Source organism: Pseudophryne corroboree, chromosome 11 (genome assembly GCF_028390025.1).
Source record: "Pseudophryne corroboree isolate aPseCor3 chromosome 11, aPseCor3.hap2, whole genome shotgun sequence".
Taxonomy (NCBI): domain Eukaryota; kingdom Metazoa; phylum Chordata; class Amphibia; order Anura; family Myobatrachidae; genus Pseudophryne; species Pseudophryne corroboree.
In genome coordinates, this window is record NC_086454.1 from 99,116,177 (window position 1) to 99,135,752 (window position 19,576).

A 19,576-nucleotide genomic window follows, 5' to 3' on the forward strand; every position below is an offset into this window, starting at 1 on the left:
TTTCCCAGGACTCGCGTGCAGTGATGCACCGACACCTGTTTTGGTTTCAGGAGGTCCCTGACCAGAGATGACAATTCCTGGGCCTTCTCCACCGGGAGAAACACCTTCTTCTGTTCTGTGTCCAGAATCATGCCCAGGAAGAGCAGACGCGTCGCAGGAATCAGCTGCGACTTTGGGATATTCAGAATCCAGCCAGGCTGTTGCAGCACTTCCCGAGATAGTGCTACGTTGACTAACAACTGCTCCTTGGACCTCGCCTTTATAAGGAGATCGTCCAAGTACGGGATAATTATAACTCCCTTCTTCCGAAGGAGTATCATCATTTCGGCCATTACCTTGGTAAATACCCTCGGTGCCGTGGACAGACCAAACGGCAACGTCTGGAATTGGTAATGACAGTCCTGTACCACAAACCTGAGGTACTCCTGGTGAGGTGGGTAAATGGGGACATGCAGATAAGCGTCCTTGATGTCCAGCGACACCATAAAATCCCCCTCTTCCAGGCTTGCAATAACCGCCCTGAGCGATTCCATTTTGAACTTGAACTTCCTTACATAAGTGTTCAAGGATTTTAAATTTTGGTTTCGGTACCACAAACATTGTGGAATAGTAACCCCGTCCCTGTTGAAGGAGGGGAACCTTGATTATCACCTGCTGAAGGTACAGCTTGTGAATAGCCGCCAGGACTACCTCCCTTTCCCTGGGAGCCGCTGGCAAGGCTGATTTGAGGTAACGGCGAGGGGGAGTCGCCTCGAACTCCAGCATGTATCCCTGAGATACCACTTGTAGAACCCAGAGATCCACCTGTGAGCGAACCCACTGGTCGCTGAAGTTCCGGGGACGCGCCCCCACCGCACCTGGCTCCACCTGTGGAGCCCCAGCGTCATGCGGTGGACTTAGTGGACTTAGTGGAAGCAGGGGAGGATTTTTGTTCCTGGGAACTGGCTGTCTGGTGCAGCTTTTTCCCTCTACCCCTGCCTCTGGGCAGAAAGGATGCGCCTCTGACCCGCTTGCCTTTCTGAGGCCGAAAGGACTGTACTTGATAATACGGTGCTTTCTTAGGCTGTGAGGAAACCTGAGGTAAAAAAGTCGACCTCCCAGCTGTTGCTGTGGATACGAGGTCCGAGAGACCGTCCCCAAACAATGCCTCACCCTTATAAGGCAAAACCTCCATGTGCCTTTTAGAATCAGCATCACCTGTCCACTGCCGAGTCCATAATACTCTCCTGGCAGAAATGGACATTGCATTAATTCTAGATGCCAGCCGGCAAATGTCCCTCTGTGCATCCCTCATATACAAGACAACGTCCTTTATATGCTCTATGGTTAGCAAAATAGCATCCCTGTCGAGGGTATCAATGTTGTCTGACAGGGTATCAGACCATGCTGCTGCAGCACTACACATCCATGCTGAAGCAATAGCAGGTCTCAGTATAGTACCTGAGTGTGTATATACAGACTTCAGGATAGCCTCCTGCTTTCTATCTGCAGGCTCCTTTAGGGCGGCCGTATCCTGAGACGGCAGTGCCACCCTTTTAGATAATCGTGTGAGCGCCTTGTCCACCCTAGGGGATGTCTCCCAGCGTAACCTATCCGTTGGCGGGAAAGGGTACGCCATCAGTAACCTCTTAGAAATCACTAGTTTCTTATCAGGGGAACACCACGCTTCTTCACACAATTCATTTAATTCATCAGATGGGGGAAAAGTCACTGGCTGCTTTTTCTCCCCAAACATAATACCCTTTTTAGTGGTAACCGGGTTAATGTCAGAAATGTGCAACACATTTTTCATTGCCGTAATCATGCATCGGATGGCTCTTGTGGACTGTACATTTGTCTCATCCTCGTCTACACTGGAGTCAGACTCCGTGTCGACATCTGTGTCTGCCATCTGAGCTAGCGGGCGTTTTTGAGCCCCTGATGGCCTCTGAGACGCCTGGGCAGAAGCGGGCTGAGATGCCGGCTGTCCCAAGGCTGTTACGTCATCAAACCTTTTATGTAAAGAGTTGACACTGTCGGTTAATACCTTCCACATATCCATCCACTCCGGTGTCGGCCCCGTAGGGGGCGACATCACACTTATCGACTCCTGCTCCGCCTCCACGTAGCCCTCCACATCAAACATGTCGACACAGCCGTACCGACACACCGCACACACACAGGGAATGCTCTGACTGACGACAGGACCCCACAAAGTCCTTTGGGGAGACAGAGAGAGAGTATGCCAGCACACACCACAGCGCTATATAACAGAGGGATTTTCACTATACTGAGTGATTTTTCCCAATAGCTGCTTATTAAGACCAATTTGCGCCTAAATTTATGTGCCCCCCCTCTCTTTTTTACCCTTGTTGTACTGGATACTGCAGGGGAGAGCCTGGGGAGCGTCCTTCCAGCGGAGCTGTGAAGAGAAAATGGCGCTGGCGGTGCTGAGGAAGATAGCCCCGCCCCTTCAGCGGCGGGCTTCTCCCGCTTTTTATAATGTTAATGGCGGGGGTTTTTGCACATATACAGTGTTATACACTGTATTATGTGCTATTTGTGCCAAAAGGTAAACTAATTGCTGCCCAGGGCGCCCCCCCAGCGCCCTGCACCCAACAGTGACCGGAGCGTGTGTGGTGTGCTATGGGAGCAATGGCGCACAGCTGCAGTGCTGTGCGCTAACTTAATGAAGACAGGAGTCTTCAGCCGCCGTTTTTCATCTTTATCTTCTTCTGGCTCTGCAAGGGGGACGGCGGCGCGGCTCCGGGAACGGACGATCGAGGTCGGGCCCTGTGTTCGATCCCTCTGGAGCTAATGGTGTCCAGTAGCCTTAGAAGCACAAGCTAGCTGCAAGCAGGTAGGTTTGCTTCTCTCCCCTCAGTCCCTCGTAGCAGTGAGTCTGTTGCCAGCAGATCTCACTGAAAATAAAAAACCTAACAAATACTTTCTTTTCTAGTGAGCTCAGGAGAGCCCACTAAGTGCATCCAGCTCTGGCCGGGCACAGATTCTAACTGAGGTCTGGAGGAGGGGCATAGAGGGAGGAGCCAGTGCACACCAGATATAGTACCTAATATTTATTTTAAGAGTGCCCAGTCTCCTGCGGAGCCCGTCTATTCCCCATGGTCCTTACGGAGTTCCCAGCATCCACTAGGACGTCAGAGAAAAGCAGCTAGCGAGCGAACAACTCGGAATGAGGGCCAATACCTTTATTACATGGGCGCCATGGGTAGGGAAGGGTGAGTTTCACCACCTCTCTAGGACCACTTTAAGCATTGCTGCCAAGGCTCTCACATCAGTTCATCCTGCATAGGCGGTACTGTGCATGTGAGGCCATTCCGTCAGTCTCTCTTCTCTGATGCACCCGGACTCCAATTAGATCCCCTAGAGAGGTATTTTCCCTTACAGTGCTACAGAAAGCAGCAATGTATCCACAGTGCTGAAAGCCTGAAGCCTTTGCGTAATCATTCATTTATACCCCCACTGCTATATACTGTATACCACCACTGCTTAGATGCTACTGCCCTCACAGTGAGATTAAAGCCTGATGGTGCAATCCACATCAGACACACTACAATGCACAGCAAGCCCTGTACGCTCCATGCCACCACTGAATTTTCTACTGTTTAACCCCTGCACCAGGTGGTGTGGCCTAGGGGTGTCAAAATTATATCCCCCCCACCCACTCGACCTTAAAACATTTTGATGCCTCTGCCTTCATGGGGTGATGTATCAGGCAGTGAAAACAATAAAGAAGAGACAAAGTGGAGAAGATGTCCATAGCAACCAACCAGCTAAGAGGTTGAACTGGTCCACTATACTCTATTCACTGCCTGATACCCCTCCCCACATGTTTCTTAAGACCGATACTAGCACTACACTAGCCACATTTCCTCAGCAAGAGGAAGACTCCTTCCACCCACAAGTAGTACAATCAAATGGGTCCCTCCCTCCTCTTCGAAAGGCTGCTATTGTTATTCATCCCCTTATGGCCCTAGCTCAAAGCCATTTCCTAACATGACAGCCTGAAGGAATACTTACTGCAGCTTGGTGAGTCCCCTGTCTCCTCATTCAAATCTAGCCAAGCTTTTACATGTATAGAATAAAAGCATGTAGCATGCTGACAATAGCTGCCTCCGCACTCAGACAATACATACTCTGCGCCATGTTGTTGCTGTAGGAGCTGATGGAGCATCTGAGACTGCTGTACATGGTGAAGGTCTGCAGGGGGAATACCGGGTCCAAGGGATGGGTATTGTGGCATCAGGGACTCTACTTTCAGGTACAGTTCCCGTTGCATGCTGGGATAATGCTGTTGGTGTGCGGGATGTGGAGGTGGCGGGCCCTGTAGATGAGATGGAGGTGGGTGCTCCAGGCGGGAAGGCGGGGTGATGTGACATATGTTTTCAGGGGTCATAGTGCGAAGCATATGAGGATCTGTAATAAGAAAGAAGACACGAGTGAGAGAATTACATAGCTTAATCTGATTATAGCTGCATTGTGTTATTAGGAAAACACTGGTTATTGGGCTTCATAAGACCAAGAGCAATGTTAAAATAAGAATTTACTCACCGGTAATTCTATTTCTCGTAGTCCGTAGTGGATGCTGGGAACTCCGAAAGGACCATGGGGAATAGCGGGCTCCGAAGGAGGCTGGGCACTCTAGAAAGATTTATGACTACCTGGTGTGCACTGGCTCCTCCCACTATGACCCTCCTCCAAGCCTCAGTTAGGACACCGTGCCCGGACGAGCAGACATAATAAGGAAGGATTTAGAATCCCGGGTAAGACTCTTACCAGTCACACCAATCACACCGTACAACTCGTGATACTATATCCAGTTTGACAGTATGAAAACAACTGAGCCTCTCAACAGATGGCTCAACAATAACCCTTTAGTTAACAGTAACTATGTACAAGTATTGCAGACAATCCGCACTTGGGATGGGCGCCCAGCATCCACTACGGACTACGAGAAATAGAATTACCGGTGAGTAAATTCTTATTTTCTCTAACGTCCTAGTGGATGCTGGGAACTCCGAAAGGACCATGGGGATTATACCAAAGCTCCCAAACGGGCGGGAGAGTGCGGATGACTCTGTAGCACCGAATGAGAGAACTCCAGGTCCTCCTCAGCCAGGGTATCAAATTTTGCAAACGTGTTTGCCCCTGACCAAGTAGCTGCTCGGCAAAGTTGTAAAGCCGAGACCCCTCGGGCAGCCGCCCAAGATGAGCCCACCTTCCTTGTGGAATGGGCATTTACAGATTTTGGCTGTGGTATGCCTGCCACAGAATGTGCAAGCTGAATTGTACTACAAATCCAGCGAGCAATAGACTGCTTAGAAGCAGGAGCACCCAGCTTGTTGGGTGCATACAGGATAAACAACGCGTCAGTTTTCCTGACTCCAGCCGTCCTGGAAACATATATTTTCAGGGCCCTGACAACGTCTAGCAACTTGGAATCCTCCAATTCACTAGTAGCCGCCGGCACCACAATAGGCTGGTTCAGGTGAAACGCTGACACCACCTTAGGGAGAAATTGGGGACGAGTCCTCAACTCTGCCCTATCCATATGGAAAATCAGATAAGGGCTTTTACATGATAAAGCCGCTAATTCTGACACTCGCCTGGCTGAAGCCAAGGCCAATAACATGACCACTTTCCACGTGAGATATTTCAGATCCACGGTTTTTAGTGGCTCAAACCAATGTGATTTTAAGAAACTCAACATCACGTTGAGATCCCAAGGTGCCACAGGAGGCACAAACGGGGGCTGAATATGCAGCACTCCTTTTACAAAAGTCTGAACTTCAGGTACTGAAGCTAGTTCTTTTTGAAAGAAAATTGACAGAGCCGAGATCAGTACTTTAATGGAGCCTAGTTTTAGGCCCATATCCACTCCTGCTTGCAGGAAATGCAGAAATCGACCTAGTTGAAATTCCTCTGTTGGGGCCTTATTGGCCTCGCACCATGCAACATATTTTCGCCATATGCGGTGACAATGCGTTGCCGTAACATCTTTCCTGGCCTTAATAAGCGTAGGAATGACTTCTTCCGGAATACCCTTTTCCTTTAGGATCCGGTGTTCAACCGCCATGCCGTCAAACGCAGCCGCGGTAAGTCTTGGAACAGACAGGGCCCCTGCTGTATCAGGTCCTGTCTGAGCGGTAGAGGCCAAGGGTCCTCTGAGAGCATCTCTTGAAGTTCCGGGTACCACGCTCGTCTTGGCCAATCCGGAACCACGAGAATTGTGTTTACTCCTCGCTTTCTTATTATTCTCAATACCTTTGGAATGAGAGGCAGAGGAGGGAACACATAAACCGACTGGTACACCCACGGTGTCACTAGAGCGTCCACAGCTATCGCCTGAGGGTCCCTTGACCTGGCGCAATATCTTTTTAACTTTTTGTTGAGATGGGACGCCATCATGTCCACCTGTGGTTTTTCCCAACGGTTTACCAGCATCTGGAAGACTTCTGGGTGAAGTCCCCACTCTCCCGGGTGGAGGTCGTGTCTGCTGAGGAAGTCTGCTTCCCAGTTGTCCACTCCCGGAATGAACACTGCTGACAGTGCTAGTACATGATTCTCCGCCCATCGGAGAATTCTTGTGGCTACTGCCATCGCCATCCTGCTTCTTGTGCCGCCCTGTCGATTTACATGGGCGACTGCCGTGATGTTGTCTGACTGGATCAGCACCGGCTGGTGTGGGAGCAGGGCTTTTGCTCGACTTAGGGCATTGTAGATGGCCCTTAGTTCCAGAATATGTATGTGAAGGGAAGTCTCCTGACTCGACCATAGTCCTTGGAAGTTTCTTCCCTGTATGACTGCCCCCCAGCCTCGAAGGCTGGCATCCGTGGTCACCAGGACCCAGTCCTGTATTCCGAACCTGCGGCCCTCTAGAAGATGGGCACTCTGCAGCCACCACAGTAGAGACACCCTGGTTCTTGGAGACAGGGTTATTAAGCGATGCATCTGAAGATGCGATCCGGACCACTGGTCCAACAGGTCCCACTGAAAGATTCTGGCATGGAACCTGCCGAAGGGAATTGCTTCGTAAGAAGCCACCATCTTCCCCAGGACCCGTGTGCAGTGATGCACTGATACCTGTTTTGGTTTTAGGAGGTCTCTGACTAGAGATGACAACTCCCTGGCTTTCTCCTCCGGGAGAAACACTTTCTTCTGGACTGTATCCAGAATCATACCCAGGAACAGTAGCAGTGTCGTCGGAACCAGCTGTGACTTTGGGATATTCAGAATCCAGCCGTGCTGGTGCAGCACCTCCTGAAATAGTGCTACTCCCACCAACAACTGTTCCTTGGACCTCGCCTTTATTAGGAGATCGTCCAAGTACGGGATAATTAAAACTCCCTTTCTTCGAAGGAGTATCATCATTTCCGCCATAACCTTGGTAAATACCCTCGGTGCCGTGGACAGTCCAAACGGCAGCGTCTGGAATTGGTAATGGCAATCCTGTACCACAAATCTGAGGTACTCCTGGTGAGGATGGTAAATGGGGACATGTAGGTAAGCATCCTTGATGTCCAGGAATACCATGTAATCCCCCTCGTCCAGGCTTGCAATAACCGCCCTGAGCGATTCCATCTTGAACTTGAATTTCTTTATGTACGTGTTCAAGGATTTCAAATTTAGAATGGGTCTCACCGAACCGTCCGGTTTCGGTACCACAAATAGAGTGGAATAATAACCCCGGCCTTGTTGAAGTAGGGGTACCTTGATTATCACCTGCTGGGAATACAGCTTGTGAATTGCCGCTAGCACCGCCTCCCTGTCTGAGGGAGCAATCGGCAAGGCCGATTTTAGGAACCGGTGGGGTGGGGACGCCTCGAATTCCAGCTTGTACCCCTGAGATACTATTTGCAGGATCCAGGGATCCACCTGTGAGCGAACCCACTGATCGCTGAAATTTTTGAGGCGACCCCCCACCGTACCTGGCTCCGCCTGTGGAGCCCCACCGTCATGCGGCGGACTTGGAAGAAGAAGCGGGGGAGGACTTTTGCTCCTGGGAACCTGCTGTTTGTTGCAGCCTTTTTCCCCTACCTCTGCCTCTGGACAGAAAGGACCCGCCTTTTCCACGCCTGTTTTTCTGGGTCCGAAAGGTCAGAACCTGATAAAACGGCACCTTCTTAGGCTGTGAGGGGACATGGGGTAAAAATGCTGACTTCCCAGACGTTTCTGTGGAAACTAGGTCCGAGAGACCATCCCCAAATAATTCCTCACCCTTATATGGTAACACTTCCATGTGCTTTTTTGAATCCGCATCTCCTGTCCACTGGAGAGTCCATAAGCCTCTCCTAGCAGAAATGGACAATGCACTTACTTTAGATGCCAGTCGGCAGATTTCCCTTTGTGCATCTCTCATATATAAGACTGAGTCTTTTATATGGTCTATGGTTAACAGGATCGTGTCTCTGTCTAATGTGTCAATATTTTCTGACAGTTTATCTGACCACGCAGCGGCAGCACTGCACATCCAAGCTGACGCAATAGCTGGCCTAAGTATAATGCCTGTGTGTGTATATACAGACTTCAGGATCGCCTCCTGCTTTCTATCAGCAGGTTCCTTGAGGGCGGCCGGAGACGGAGACGGTAGTGCCACCTTTTTAGACAAACGTGTGAGCGCTTTATCCACTCTAGGGGGTGTTTCCCAACGTGACCTATCCTCTGGCGGGAAAGGGAACGCCATTAGTACCTTCTTAGGAATTACCAATTTTTTATCAGGGAAAGCCCACACTTCTTCACATACTTCATTTAATTCATCTGATGGGGGAAAAACTACGGGTAGTTTTTTCTCTCCAAACATAATACCCTTTTTAGTGGTACCTGTAGTTATATCAGAAATGTGTAACACCTCTTTCATTGCCTCAATCATGCAGTGAATGGCCTTAGTGGGCATCAGGTTAGACTCATCGTCGTCGACACTGGTGTCAGTATCAGTGTCGACATCTGGGTCTGCTTGAGGTAGCGGGCGTTTTAGAGCCCCTGATGACCCATGCGACGCCTGGGCAGGCACGAGCTGAGAAGTCGGCTGTCCCACATTTGGCATGTCGTCGATTTTCTTATATAGGGAGTCTATACGTGCACTCATTACTTTCCATAAGCCCATCCACTCAGGTGTCTGCCCCGCAGGGGGTGACATCCCTTCTAAAGGCATCTGCTCCGCCTCCACATCATTATCCTCATCAAACATGTCGACACAGCCGTACCGACACACCGCACACACACAAGGAATGCTCCGAATGAGGACAGGACCCACAAAAGCCCTTTGGGGGGACAGAGTGAAAGTATGCCAGCACACACCAGAGCGCTATATAATGCAGGGACTAACTGAGTTATGTCCCCTATAGCTGCTGTTTTATATAATATATATATTGCGCCTAAATTTAGTGCCCCCCCTCTCTGTTTTTACCCTGTTCTGTAGTCTGTAGTGTAGACTGCAGGGGAGAGCCAGGGAGCTTCCTTCCAGCGGATCTGTGAAGGAGAAATGGCGCCAGTGTGCTGCAGGAGATAGCTCCGCCCCTTTTCCGCTGCCTATTCTCCCGCTTTTTTCCATATTCTGGCAGGGGTATTTTCCACATATATAGCCTCTGGGACTATATATTGTGGAGTTTTTGCCAGCCAAGGTGTTTTTATTGCTTCTCAGGGCGCCCCCCCCCCAGCGCCCTGCACCCTCAGTGACCGGAGTATGAAGTGTGTATGAGGAGCAATGGCGCACAGCTGCAGTGCTGTGCGCTACCTTGGTGAAGACTGATGTCTTCTGCCGCCGTTTTTCCGGACCTCTTCTTGCTTCTGGCTCTGTAAGGGGGACGGCGGCGCGGCTCCGGGACCGAACACCAAGGACTGGGCCTGCGGTCGATCCCTCTGGAGCTAATGGTGTCCAGTAGCCTAAGAAGCCCAATCCGGCTGCAAGCAGGCGAGTTCGCTTCTTCTCCCCTTAGTCCCTCGCTGCAGTGAGCCTGTTGCCAGCAGGTCTCACTGAAAATAAAAAACCTAAATCTATACTTTCTTTCTAAGGGCTCAGGAGAGCCCCTAGTGTGCATCCAACCTCGGCCGGGCACGAAATCTAACTGAGGCTTGGAGGAGGGTCATAGTGGGAGGAGCCAGTGCACACCAGGTAGTCCTAAATCTTTCTAGAGTGCCCAGCCTCCTTCGGAGCCCGCTATTCCCCATGGTCCTTTCGGAGTTCCCAGCATCCACTAGGACGTTAGAGAAATGAGTTTAAAAACAGAAGAAATGGCAAATTAGGGTTTTAATGAGCTATTGGTAATACCACAAAAGCAAATTTAACCTAGAAATTCTCAAAAAGGGGCACATTTTTTAACACTTATAATGCATAAGCACATTCACTCATAAAATGATTCATGTACACCACCGATAATCCGGCACCCTCGGTTCCAGCACTGTGCCGGATTATCGGTGTTGCCGGATTATCGGTGGTATCATTGATGGTGGTGTCGTCAGCATGCTGACCCCCCTCTGTAGCCTAATTCTAATCAGATTGACTTCTACAGCCTAACTCAGGCCATGCAGCCCTATTCCCCACCCACAGCCTGTCTCGCCGCCACAGCCCAACTACCCGCCCGCAGCCAGACTCCCCCACCCGCAGCCTAACTAAAACCTCCCGCTGCTAATCTAAGACCTCCTGCAGTCTAACCTAAGCCTCCCACTGCTAACCTAAGACCTCCCGCAGCCTATCTAAGTGCCTCCCACATTCTAACTCCCACCCACAGCCTAACTTCCCCTGGCACCTGATGTGTCCGGATTAAAAGAGGTGCAGGACCATCAGGTGCCGGATAATTGGTGGTGTACCTGTACTTAGCTGCTTCCGTCAAGCCATTCTGTTAGCAAATGATCAGTGCCCTCTACCCATTTCATACCTTCACGAACACGTGTCTGCTACAGGAGCACACCATTTTACTTGTGCGGGGGGGGGCGGCAATCACTTTTGTCTACATACTGTATTAACGAGTGTGCAAATACATACTACTAAAAGTACAATGTTATATAATAATTAGATATTATAATTAGCTATAAAGCTGAAATAGACAAACCGATTAATGTGGGATGATCTCCAGACTTTTACTGTAGTATCATTCATTAGAATAAGACACTGCTGTAATTAAAACCTGAACATGCACTTCATCGGACACGTTTGTTACAATGCAATGAAGAGAGTTTGTGGACAATGCACCTACTGTACCATGCTATAATGATGTCTTTCTGTAATAATTTGATTCTGCGGACAGGTGAACAATAGACTTACCATTAAATTGCAAAGAAATATAGCATGTCAATGTAACAGTGCACAAGGGTAAGTGTGACAGATATTGTGATCACTAAAATACTGAGGGGGTATTCAATATGCACCGATATTTTTTTGTCTACAATAAACTGTATTTTTTGCAAAAAAAAATTTGGTATCCGGACTCCAGGTCGACACCAAAAAGGTCGACACACCTTAGGTCAATAACAATTTGTCGACACATCTTAGGTCGATATGGACAAAATGTTGACCTGGACAAAAGGTCGACATGAACAATGTCGACATGAACAAGGTTGACATGAGTTTTTCACTTTTTTTTCTTCATTTTTTGAACTTTTTCATACTTTACGATCCACGTGGACTATAATTGGGAATGGTAACCTGTGCCGAGCGCAGCGGTAGCGGAGCAAGGCACCTTGCCCGAAGCATGGCGAGCGAAAACGACACCAAAACACCCCAAAAATAAAAAAACCTCATGTCAACCTTTTTCCATGTCGACCTTTTGTCCATGCCGACCTAAGATGTGTCAACCAATTGGCGTCGACCTTTTTGGTGTAGACCTGGAGTCCCATACCCATTTTTTTTTTTTACTGTTAGCCTTTTTTTTTCTCCCTATCTAAATAGTGCCATCTTTTTTGCTGTTTTTTTCTAAAAAAAATTGGCTAAAAAAATTTCTATTATCAGGCAAAAACACATAGGATCCTGGATAAGTTGCTGGACACATGTGTTTTCACGGAAAAACGTCCAGTATTAGAGGCAACCACTGGGGGGGGGGGGGGGTCAACTATTCGTAGTAAATAACTGCGGCTAATTAAATATCATCCTGAGTGGTGGAACATCAGCATCAATTACCAAAATGAAAGGTAGACGAACAGAAGTGAAATCTAAATCAATTAAATTTTTTGTGTGACCATCCTTTGCCTTCAAAACAGCATCAATTCTTCTAGGTACACTTGTACACAATTTTTGAAGGAGTTTGGCAGGGAGATTGGTCCAATCATCTTGGACAACTAACCACAGATCTTATGTGGATGTACTGTATGCTTGCTCAAATCCTCTTCATGTAATCCCAGACAGACTCGAAGATGTTGAGATCGGGGCCATAACCATCACTTCCAGGACTCCTTGTTCTTCTTTACGCTGAAGATAATTCTTTATGACATTGGCTGTATGTTTGGTGTTGTCGTTTTGCTGCTGAATAAATTTGGAGCCCATCAGACACCTGATGGTACTGCATGATGGATAAGTACCTGCCTATATTTCTTAGCACTGAAGCACAAAGAAATGGAAAACGTTGAGGACCATAGATACAGTGGTCGGCCACAGAAATTTAGTGCATCAGATGAAAGACACATCATGCTTACTTCCCTTCGAAATTGGAAGATGTCCAGTAGTGCCATCAGCTCAGAACTGAAAGAAACCAGTGGGACCCAGGTACACCCATCTACTGTTTGAAGAAGTATGGCCAGAAGTGGTCTTCATGGAAGAATTGCGGCCAAAGAGCCATAACTTTGACATGGAAACAAGATCAAAGGACCCAACTATGCACAAAAACATAGGAACTGGGGTGCAGAAAAATGGCAGCAGGTGCTCTGGACTACTGACGAGTTAAAATTTTAAATATTTGGCTGTAACAGCAGGCAGTTTGTTTACCGAAGGGCTGGAGAGCGGTTCAATAATGAGTGTCTGCAAGCAACAGTGGAGCATTGTGGAGATTCCTTGCAATTTTGGGTCTGCAATTCAGCAAATGAAGTTGGGGATTTGGTCAGGATTAATGGTGTCCTCTTTGCTTAGAAATACAGACAGGTACTTATCCATCATGTAATACCATCAGGGAGGCATTCGATTGGCTCCAAATTTATTTTGCAGCAAGACAACGACAACAAACATGCAGCCAATGTCATTAAGAACTATCTTCAGTGTAAAGGACAAGGAGTCCTGGAATTTGATGACATGGCCCCCATAGAGCTCTGATCTCAACATCATCAAGTCTGTCTATTATTACATGAAGATACAGAAGGATTTTAATACACAGACGATCTGTGGTTAGTTCTCCAAGATATTTGGAAAAATCTCCTGCTGAGCTCCTTCAAAAACTGTGTGCAAGCGTACCAAGAAGAATTGATGCTGTTTTGAAGGCAAAGAGTGGTCACACCAAATATTGATTAGATTTAGATTTCTCTTCTGTTCATTCACTTTGCATTTTGTTAATTGATAAAATAAACTATTAACACTTCTATTTTTTAAAGCATTCTTACTTTGCACAGTACTGTATATAGGGGGTCATTCCGAGTTGTTCGCTCGTTGCCGATTTTCGCAACGGAGCGATTAAGGCGAAAATGCGCATGCGCATGGTACGCAGTGCGCATGCGTAAGTATTTTAGCTCAAAACTTAGTAGATTTACTCACGTCCGAACGAAGAATTTCCATCGTTGAAGTGATCGGAGTGTGATTGACAGGAAGTGGGTGTTTCTGGGCGGAAACTGACCATTTTCTGGGAGTGTGCGGAAAAACGCAGGCGTGCCAGGATAAAACGCGGGAGTGTCTGGAGAAACGGGGGAGTGGCTGGCCGAATGCAGGGTGTGATTGTGACGTCAAACCAGGAACGAAACGGGCTGAGCTGATCGCAGTGTAGCAGTAAGTCTCGAGCTACTCAGAAACTAAGAATTTTCTATTCGCAATTCTGCTAATCTTTCGTTCGCAATTCTGCTAAGCTAAGATACAGTCCCAGAGGGCGGCGGCCTAGCGTGTGCAATGCTGCTAAAATCTGCTAGCGAGCGAACAACTCGGAATGACCCTCATAGATAGATTACGGCTGAGTAAGTCCTGGGCCGTCCAGAGACTGCACAAGATCTGTTTGTACAGCTCTGAAACACATGCGTTTGCACACTTGCACAGCTAAAACACACTCCCCCTGCAGGCGGCGACTATCTGATCTCAGCAGTGCAAAAATCGCCTGCTAGCGATCAGGTCTGAATTAGTCCCTCAGACCTGATCGTAGCAGCAGATTTGTTAGCAAATGGGCAAAACCATGTGCACTGCAGGGGAGGGGAGGGGAGGGGGGACAGATATAACATGTGCAGAAAGTTCGATTTGGGTGGGTTATATTGTTTCTGTGCAGGGAAAGTGCTGGCTGCTTTATTTTTACACTGCAATTTAGATTTCAGTTTTAACACACTCCACCCAAATCTAACTCTCTCTGCACATGTTATATCTGCCCCCCCCCCCCTTCCCGCCTGCAGTGCACATGGCGGGTCATTTCGACCTGGTCGCACGCAGGCTATTTTTTGCACTGCTGCGACCAGATAATCGACGCCTACAGGGGAGGGGGTTAGGGCTGTGCAGGGCTGCAATCGCTTGTGCAGAGAGCTGCACAAACAAAAAGTTTGTGCAGTCTCTGCACAGCTCAGGACTTACTCACCCACTGCGATGATCCGGCTTGAAGGTCAGGAACCCTCCTCTTCAACGGCTGGGCACGCCTGCGTTTTTCCGGAAACAATGAGTTGCCGCTCAGGTCTGCCATCTGCCTAGCAATCTTGTTGCATTCGCTGCTGCAAGCGGCTTCTTTGTAAGGTCGGTCGCTCTGTGGCGACGGCCGGCGGCCGACATACCTGCGGATTGCCGCCTGCGCATATTGCCGCCCACACGCATGCGCAGTTCAGAGCCGTTCGCACGGCTGCGAGAAATTGCATTGTGCGAACAGGTCGGTATGACCCCCCATGGTTTTGCCTATCTGCTAACAAATTTGCTGCTACAATCAGGTCTGAATTAGGCCCCATATGCTGTTATTTCCATCCTACATTTCACTAAAGCATGAAAAAGGTAGAACTAGTTTTTGTCAGGACTCATGGAGCAATGGAGGTAATTCAGAGTTGATCGCAGCAGCAAATTTGTTAGCAGTTGGGCAAGACCATGTGGGACAGATATAACATTTGCAGAGAGAGTTAGATTTGGGTGGGTTATTTTGTTTCTGTGCAGGTTAAATACTGGCTGCTTTATTTTTACACTGCAATTTAGATTTCAGGTTGAACACACCCCAACCAAATCTAAAGGGGGGCACACACGTAGCAATGTTTACTTAATTAAACACACATCGCTTCGTGTGTAGGGTGCCTGCGACAGCGATGCGCAGTCCCGCGCGTCGCTATCGCCGGCTCTAGATTTGGCATGTGGTGGGAGAGATGTGTGCACACATCTGCCGTGTGTGTACCCCCTTTAAGTCTCTCTGCACATGTTATATCTGTCCCCCCTGCAGTGCACATGGTTTTGCCCAACTGCTAACAAATGTGCTGCTGCGATCAACTTTGAATTAGGCCCCATCTCTTTATTAAATATATATTTTTTTTCCCATCATTACTCAGTACGTGTGCACTTGGGATTAATTTATATTTCACTGTTTGAAGTCTCATTGATATACCACACTAGGAGGAGCTCTCGTGTCCCTTTTTTCCATTTAAGTTCACGTTGAGGCAAAAATATTTTTTGACTGATGTGAATGGCCAAATATTCTCTCTGTAAAGCGCTGTGGAATATGTGTGCGCTATATAAATAACTGGTAATAAATAAATAAATGTGAATATCATAATTTTATGTCAGGACTCGTGGAGCAATCTCTTTATTAAATGTGACTCCTATTCATTTAATATCAGGACCTTTGGGTGAAACTCTTTATTGAATTTCAATACTATTAATTTAATGCCAGGGCTTGTTTTGTGGGGAAAAGGTAACTTTTAAAAAGTGAATCCTATCAATTTAGTGTCACGACTGGTTGCAGGGAGGAAGGCTTATAATAATAAGTAATGTGGGTGCTACGGATTAAACATTATGGCCCAGATTTATCAAGCCTTGGAAAGTGATACATTACACGGTGATAAAGCACCAATCAATCAGCTCCTTACTGTAATTTTTCAAACACAGCCTGTAACATGACAGTTAGGAGCTGATTGATGGAGAGAGAATTGACTACATAGGAGAGGAATGGGTTAAACATCCTGTGAGGGGTGGACCTAGCTGTGAGGTAGTACAGCCTTAGGAAAAGGGGGAGGGTTAGGGTATATATAGGCTGGAGTGGCCATTTTGGGTCTCTTTGCTTGTTGAATTTCCTTCCCGCCCTCCCTCCCTAAGGGTAGAGGTTGTTTTTTGTTTTGACGCGGAGTGCATTGGCGTTTAATTGCTTGGCTGGTTTCATTCGTTGGCTATTTATAGGCGGAAAAGAACGGCAGTTTGTAGTTGTATGGTTTTTATAGGTAGTAAGTTTCAGTGTTATATGGTTTAGGTGCACTCACCTCCATCGACTTAATGGCTGCTCGACCACCCATCCGGGAGGCAGCGGCAGGGCACCCAGGAGCGGTGGGAAGTCACTGTGGGGGTTGTGTTGACACCTATTACCGGTTTTGATAGGGTGCTGGACGGTTTCGGTCAGTTTACCAATTTAAGTTTACCAATAGTTTAATAGAGCCGTTCTTTTTTCTGCCACCATTATGCCGACTGATTCGGCATCTTAACAAATTTTTTCCAATTACAGGTTTTGCTATGGTTAGGGTCAAATAAATAGCTAGCAATTTTTCTGCCAAAATCATGTCTCCGTGTCTTTATTTACTGGTATAAAAGGTAACTAAGGTTTACTTTAATAAAGGGGGTCCACCAAATATCACTAGGATGTTTATGGTACTTTATCACCGTGCAATGTATCACTCTCCAAGGATTGATAAATCTGGGCCAATGTGAACTTATTTATCTAAATTCTGTCCTATAAATGAAATACCATGTTTGCACTGCGCCTTATCTGAACTCATCCAGGAATGCCCTTGAACCATTCAACTCATTTGCTTTAAACTTAAATGCATCCACAAATGCTGCAATCTTGGCCCATAGATTGAGGGTTTCCTTGTAAAAGTAAGTGTACGACATCACACAAAAACATCCCAATTGAAATAGCAATTGAAAATGTCAATACTATATACATAAAAGTTAATAATAATTAGTGATGAGCGGAATCCAAACCCCCCCCCATTTTACACGGGTCCGAGGTAGACTCGGATTCTCCCGTATGGCTCGGTTAACCCGAGCGCGCCCGAACATCATCATCCCGCTGTCGGATTCTTGCGAGATTCGGATTCTGTATAAGGAGCCGCGCGTCGCCGGCATTTTTCACTCGTGCATTGGAAATGATAGTGAGAGGACGTGGCTGGCGTCCTCTCACTTTGTTTCAGGGGGCTGCAAATATCTTTATTCTGGGGACCAGCAGTATTATAGGAGGAGTACAGTGCAGAGTTTTGCTGACCAGTGACCACCAGTATTATACGTTCTCTGCCTGAAAAACGCTCCATATCTGTGCTCAGTGTGCTGCATAATCATATATCTGTGCTCACACTGCTTTATTGTGGGGACTACCAGTATTATATAGGAGGAGTACAGTGCAGAGTTTTGCTGACCAGTGACCACCAGTATTATACGTTCTCTACCTGAAAAACACTCCATATCTGTGCTCAGTGTGCTGCATAAATCTGTGCTCACACTGCTTTATTGTGGGGACTGGGGACCAGCAGTATTATATAGGAGGAGTACAGTGCAGAGTTTTGCTGACCAGTGACCACCAGTATTATACGTTCTCTGCCTGAAAAACGCTCCATAGCTGTGCTGCATTGTAGTATATAGTAGGAGTACAGTGCATAATTTTGCTGACCACCAGTATATAATATATAGGAGTACAGTACAGAAGGCCACTGCTCTACCTACCTCTGTGTCGTCAAGTATACTATCCATCCATACCTGTGGTGCATTTCAGTTTTGCACAGTTTGCTGACCACCATTATATAATATATAGCAGTACAGTAGGCCACTGCTCTACCTACCTCTGTGTCGTCAAGTATACTATCCATCCATACCTGTGGTGCATTTCAGTTTTGCACAGTTTGCTGACCACCAGTATATAATATATAGCAGTACGGTACAGTAGGCCACTGCTCTACCTACCTCTGTGTCGTCAAGTATACTATCCATCCATACCTGTGGTGCATTTCAGTTTTGCACAGTTTGCTGACCACCAGTATATAATATATAGCAGTACGGTACAGTAGGCCACTGCTCTACCTACCTCTGTGTCGTCAAGTATACTATCCGTATATACCTGTGGTGCATTTCAGTTGTGCGCAGTATATATAGTAGTAGGCCATTGCTATTGATACAGGGCATATAATTCCACACATTAAAAAATGGAGAACAAAAATGTGGAGGGTAAAATAGGGAAAGATCAAGATCCACTTCCACCTCGTGCTGAAGCTGCTGCCACTAGTCATGGCCGAGACGATGAAATGCCATCAACGTCGTCTGCCAAGGCCGATGCCCAATGTCATAGTAGAGAGCATGTAAAATCCAAAAAACAAAAAAGTTCAGTAAAATTACTCAAAAATCTAAATTAAAAGCATCTGAGGAGAAGCGTAAACTTGCCAATATGCCATTTACGACACGGAGTGGCAAGGAACGGCTGAGGCCCTGGCCTATGTTCATGGCTAGTGGTTCAGCTTCACATGAGGATGGAAGCACTCATCCTCTCGCTAGAAAAATGAAAAGACTTAAGCTGGCAAAAGCACAGCAAAGAACAATGCGTTCTTCTAAATCACAAATCCCCAAGGAGAGTCCAATTGTGTCGGCTGCGATGCCTGACCTTCCCAACACTGGACGGGAAGAGGTGGCGCCTTCCACCATTTGCACGCCCCATGCAAGTGCTGGAAGGAGCACCCGCAGTCCAGTTCCTGATAGTCAAATTGAAGATGTCACTGTTGAAGTACACAAGGATGAGGATATGGGTGTTGCTGGCGCTGAGGAGGAAATTGACAAGGAGGATTCTGATGGTGAGGTGGTTCGTTTCAGTCAGGCACCCAGGGAGACACCTGTTGTCCGTGGGACGAATATGGCCATTGACATGCCTGGTCAAATTACAAAAAAAAAAATCACCTCTTCGGTGTGGAATTATTTTAACACAAATGCGGACAACAGGTGTCAAGCCGTGTGTTGCCTTTGTCAAGCTGTAATAAGTAGGGGTAACGACGTTAACCACCTCGGAACATCCTCCCTTATACGTCACCTGCAGCGCATTCATCATAAGTCAGTGACAAGTTCAAAAACTTTGGATGACAGCGGAAGCAGTCCACTGACCACTAAATCCCTTCCTCTTGTAACCAAGGTCCTGCAAACCACACCACCAACTCCCTCAGTGTCAATTTCCTCCTTACACAGGAAAGCCAATAGTCCTGCAGGCCATGTCACTGGCGAGTCTGACGAGTCCTCTCCTAACTGGGATTCCTCCGATGCATC

General features: G+C 47.5%; 1 protein-coding gene across 10 annotated transcripts in view; it reads right to left on the reverse strand.

Moving 5' to 3' along the window:
* Window positions 1-19,576, reverse strand: part of MYRF (myelin regulatory factor) — a 318,723-nt gene that overhangs the window by 89,128 nt on the left and 210,019 nt on the right. For all 10 annotated transcript variants that reach the window (XM_063944661.1, XM_063944662.1, XM_063944660.1 and 7 more), the window contains one exon: window positions 4,137-4,416. In XM_063944661.1, coding sequence (XP_063800731.1) covers window positions 4,137-4,416 — 280 coding nt within the window. The remainder of the gene's footprint in view (window positions 1-4,136; window positions 4,417-19,576) is intronic.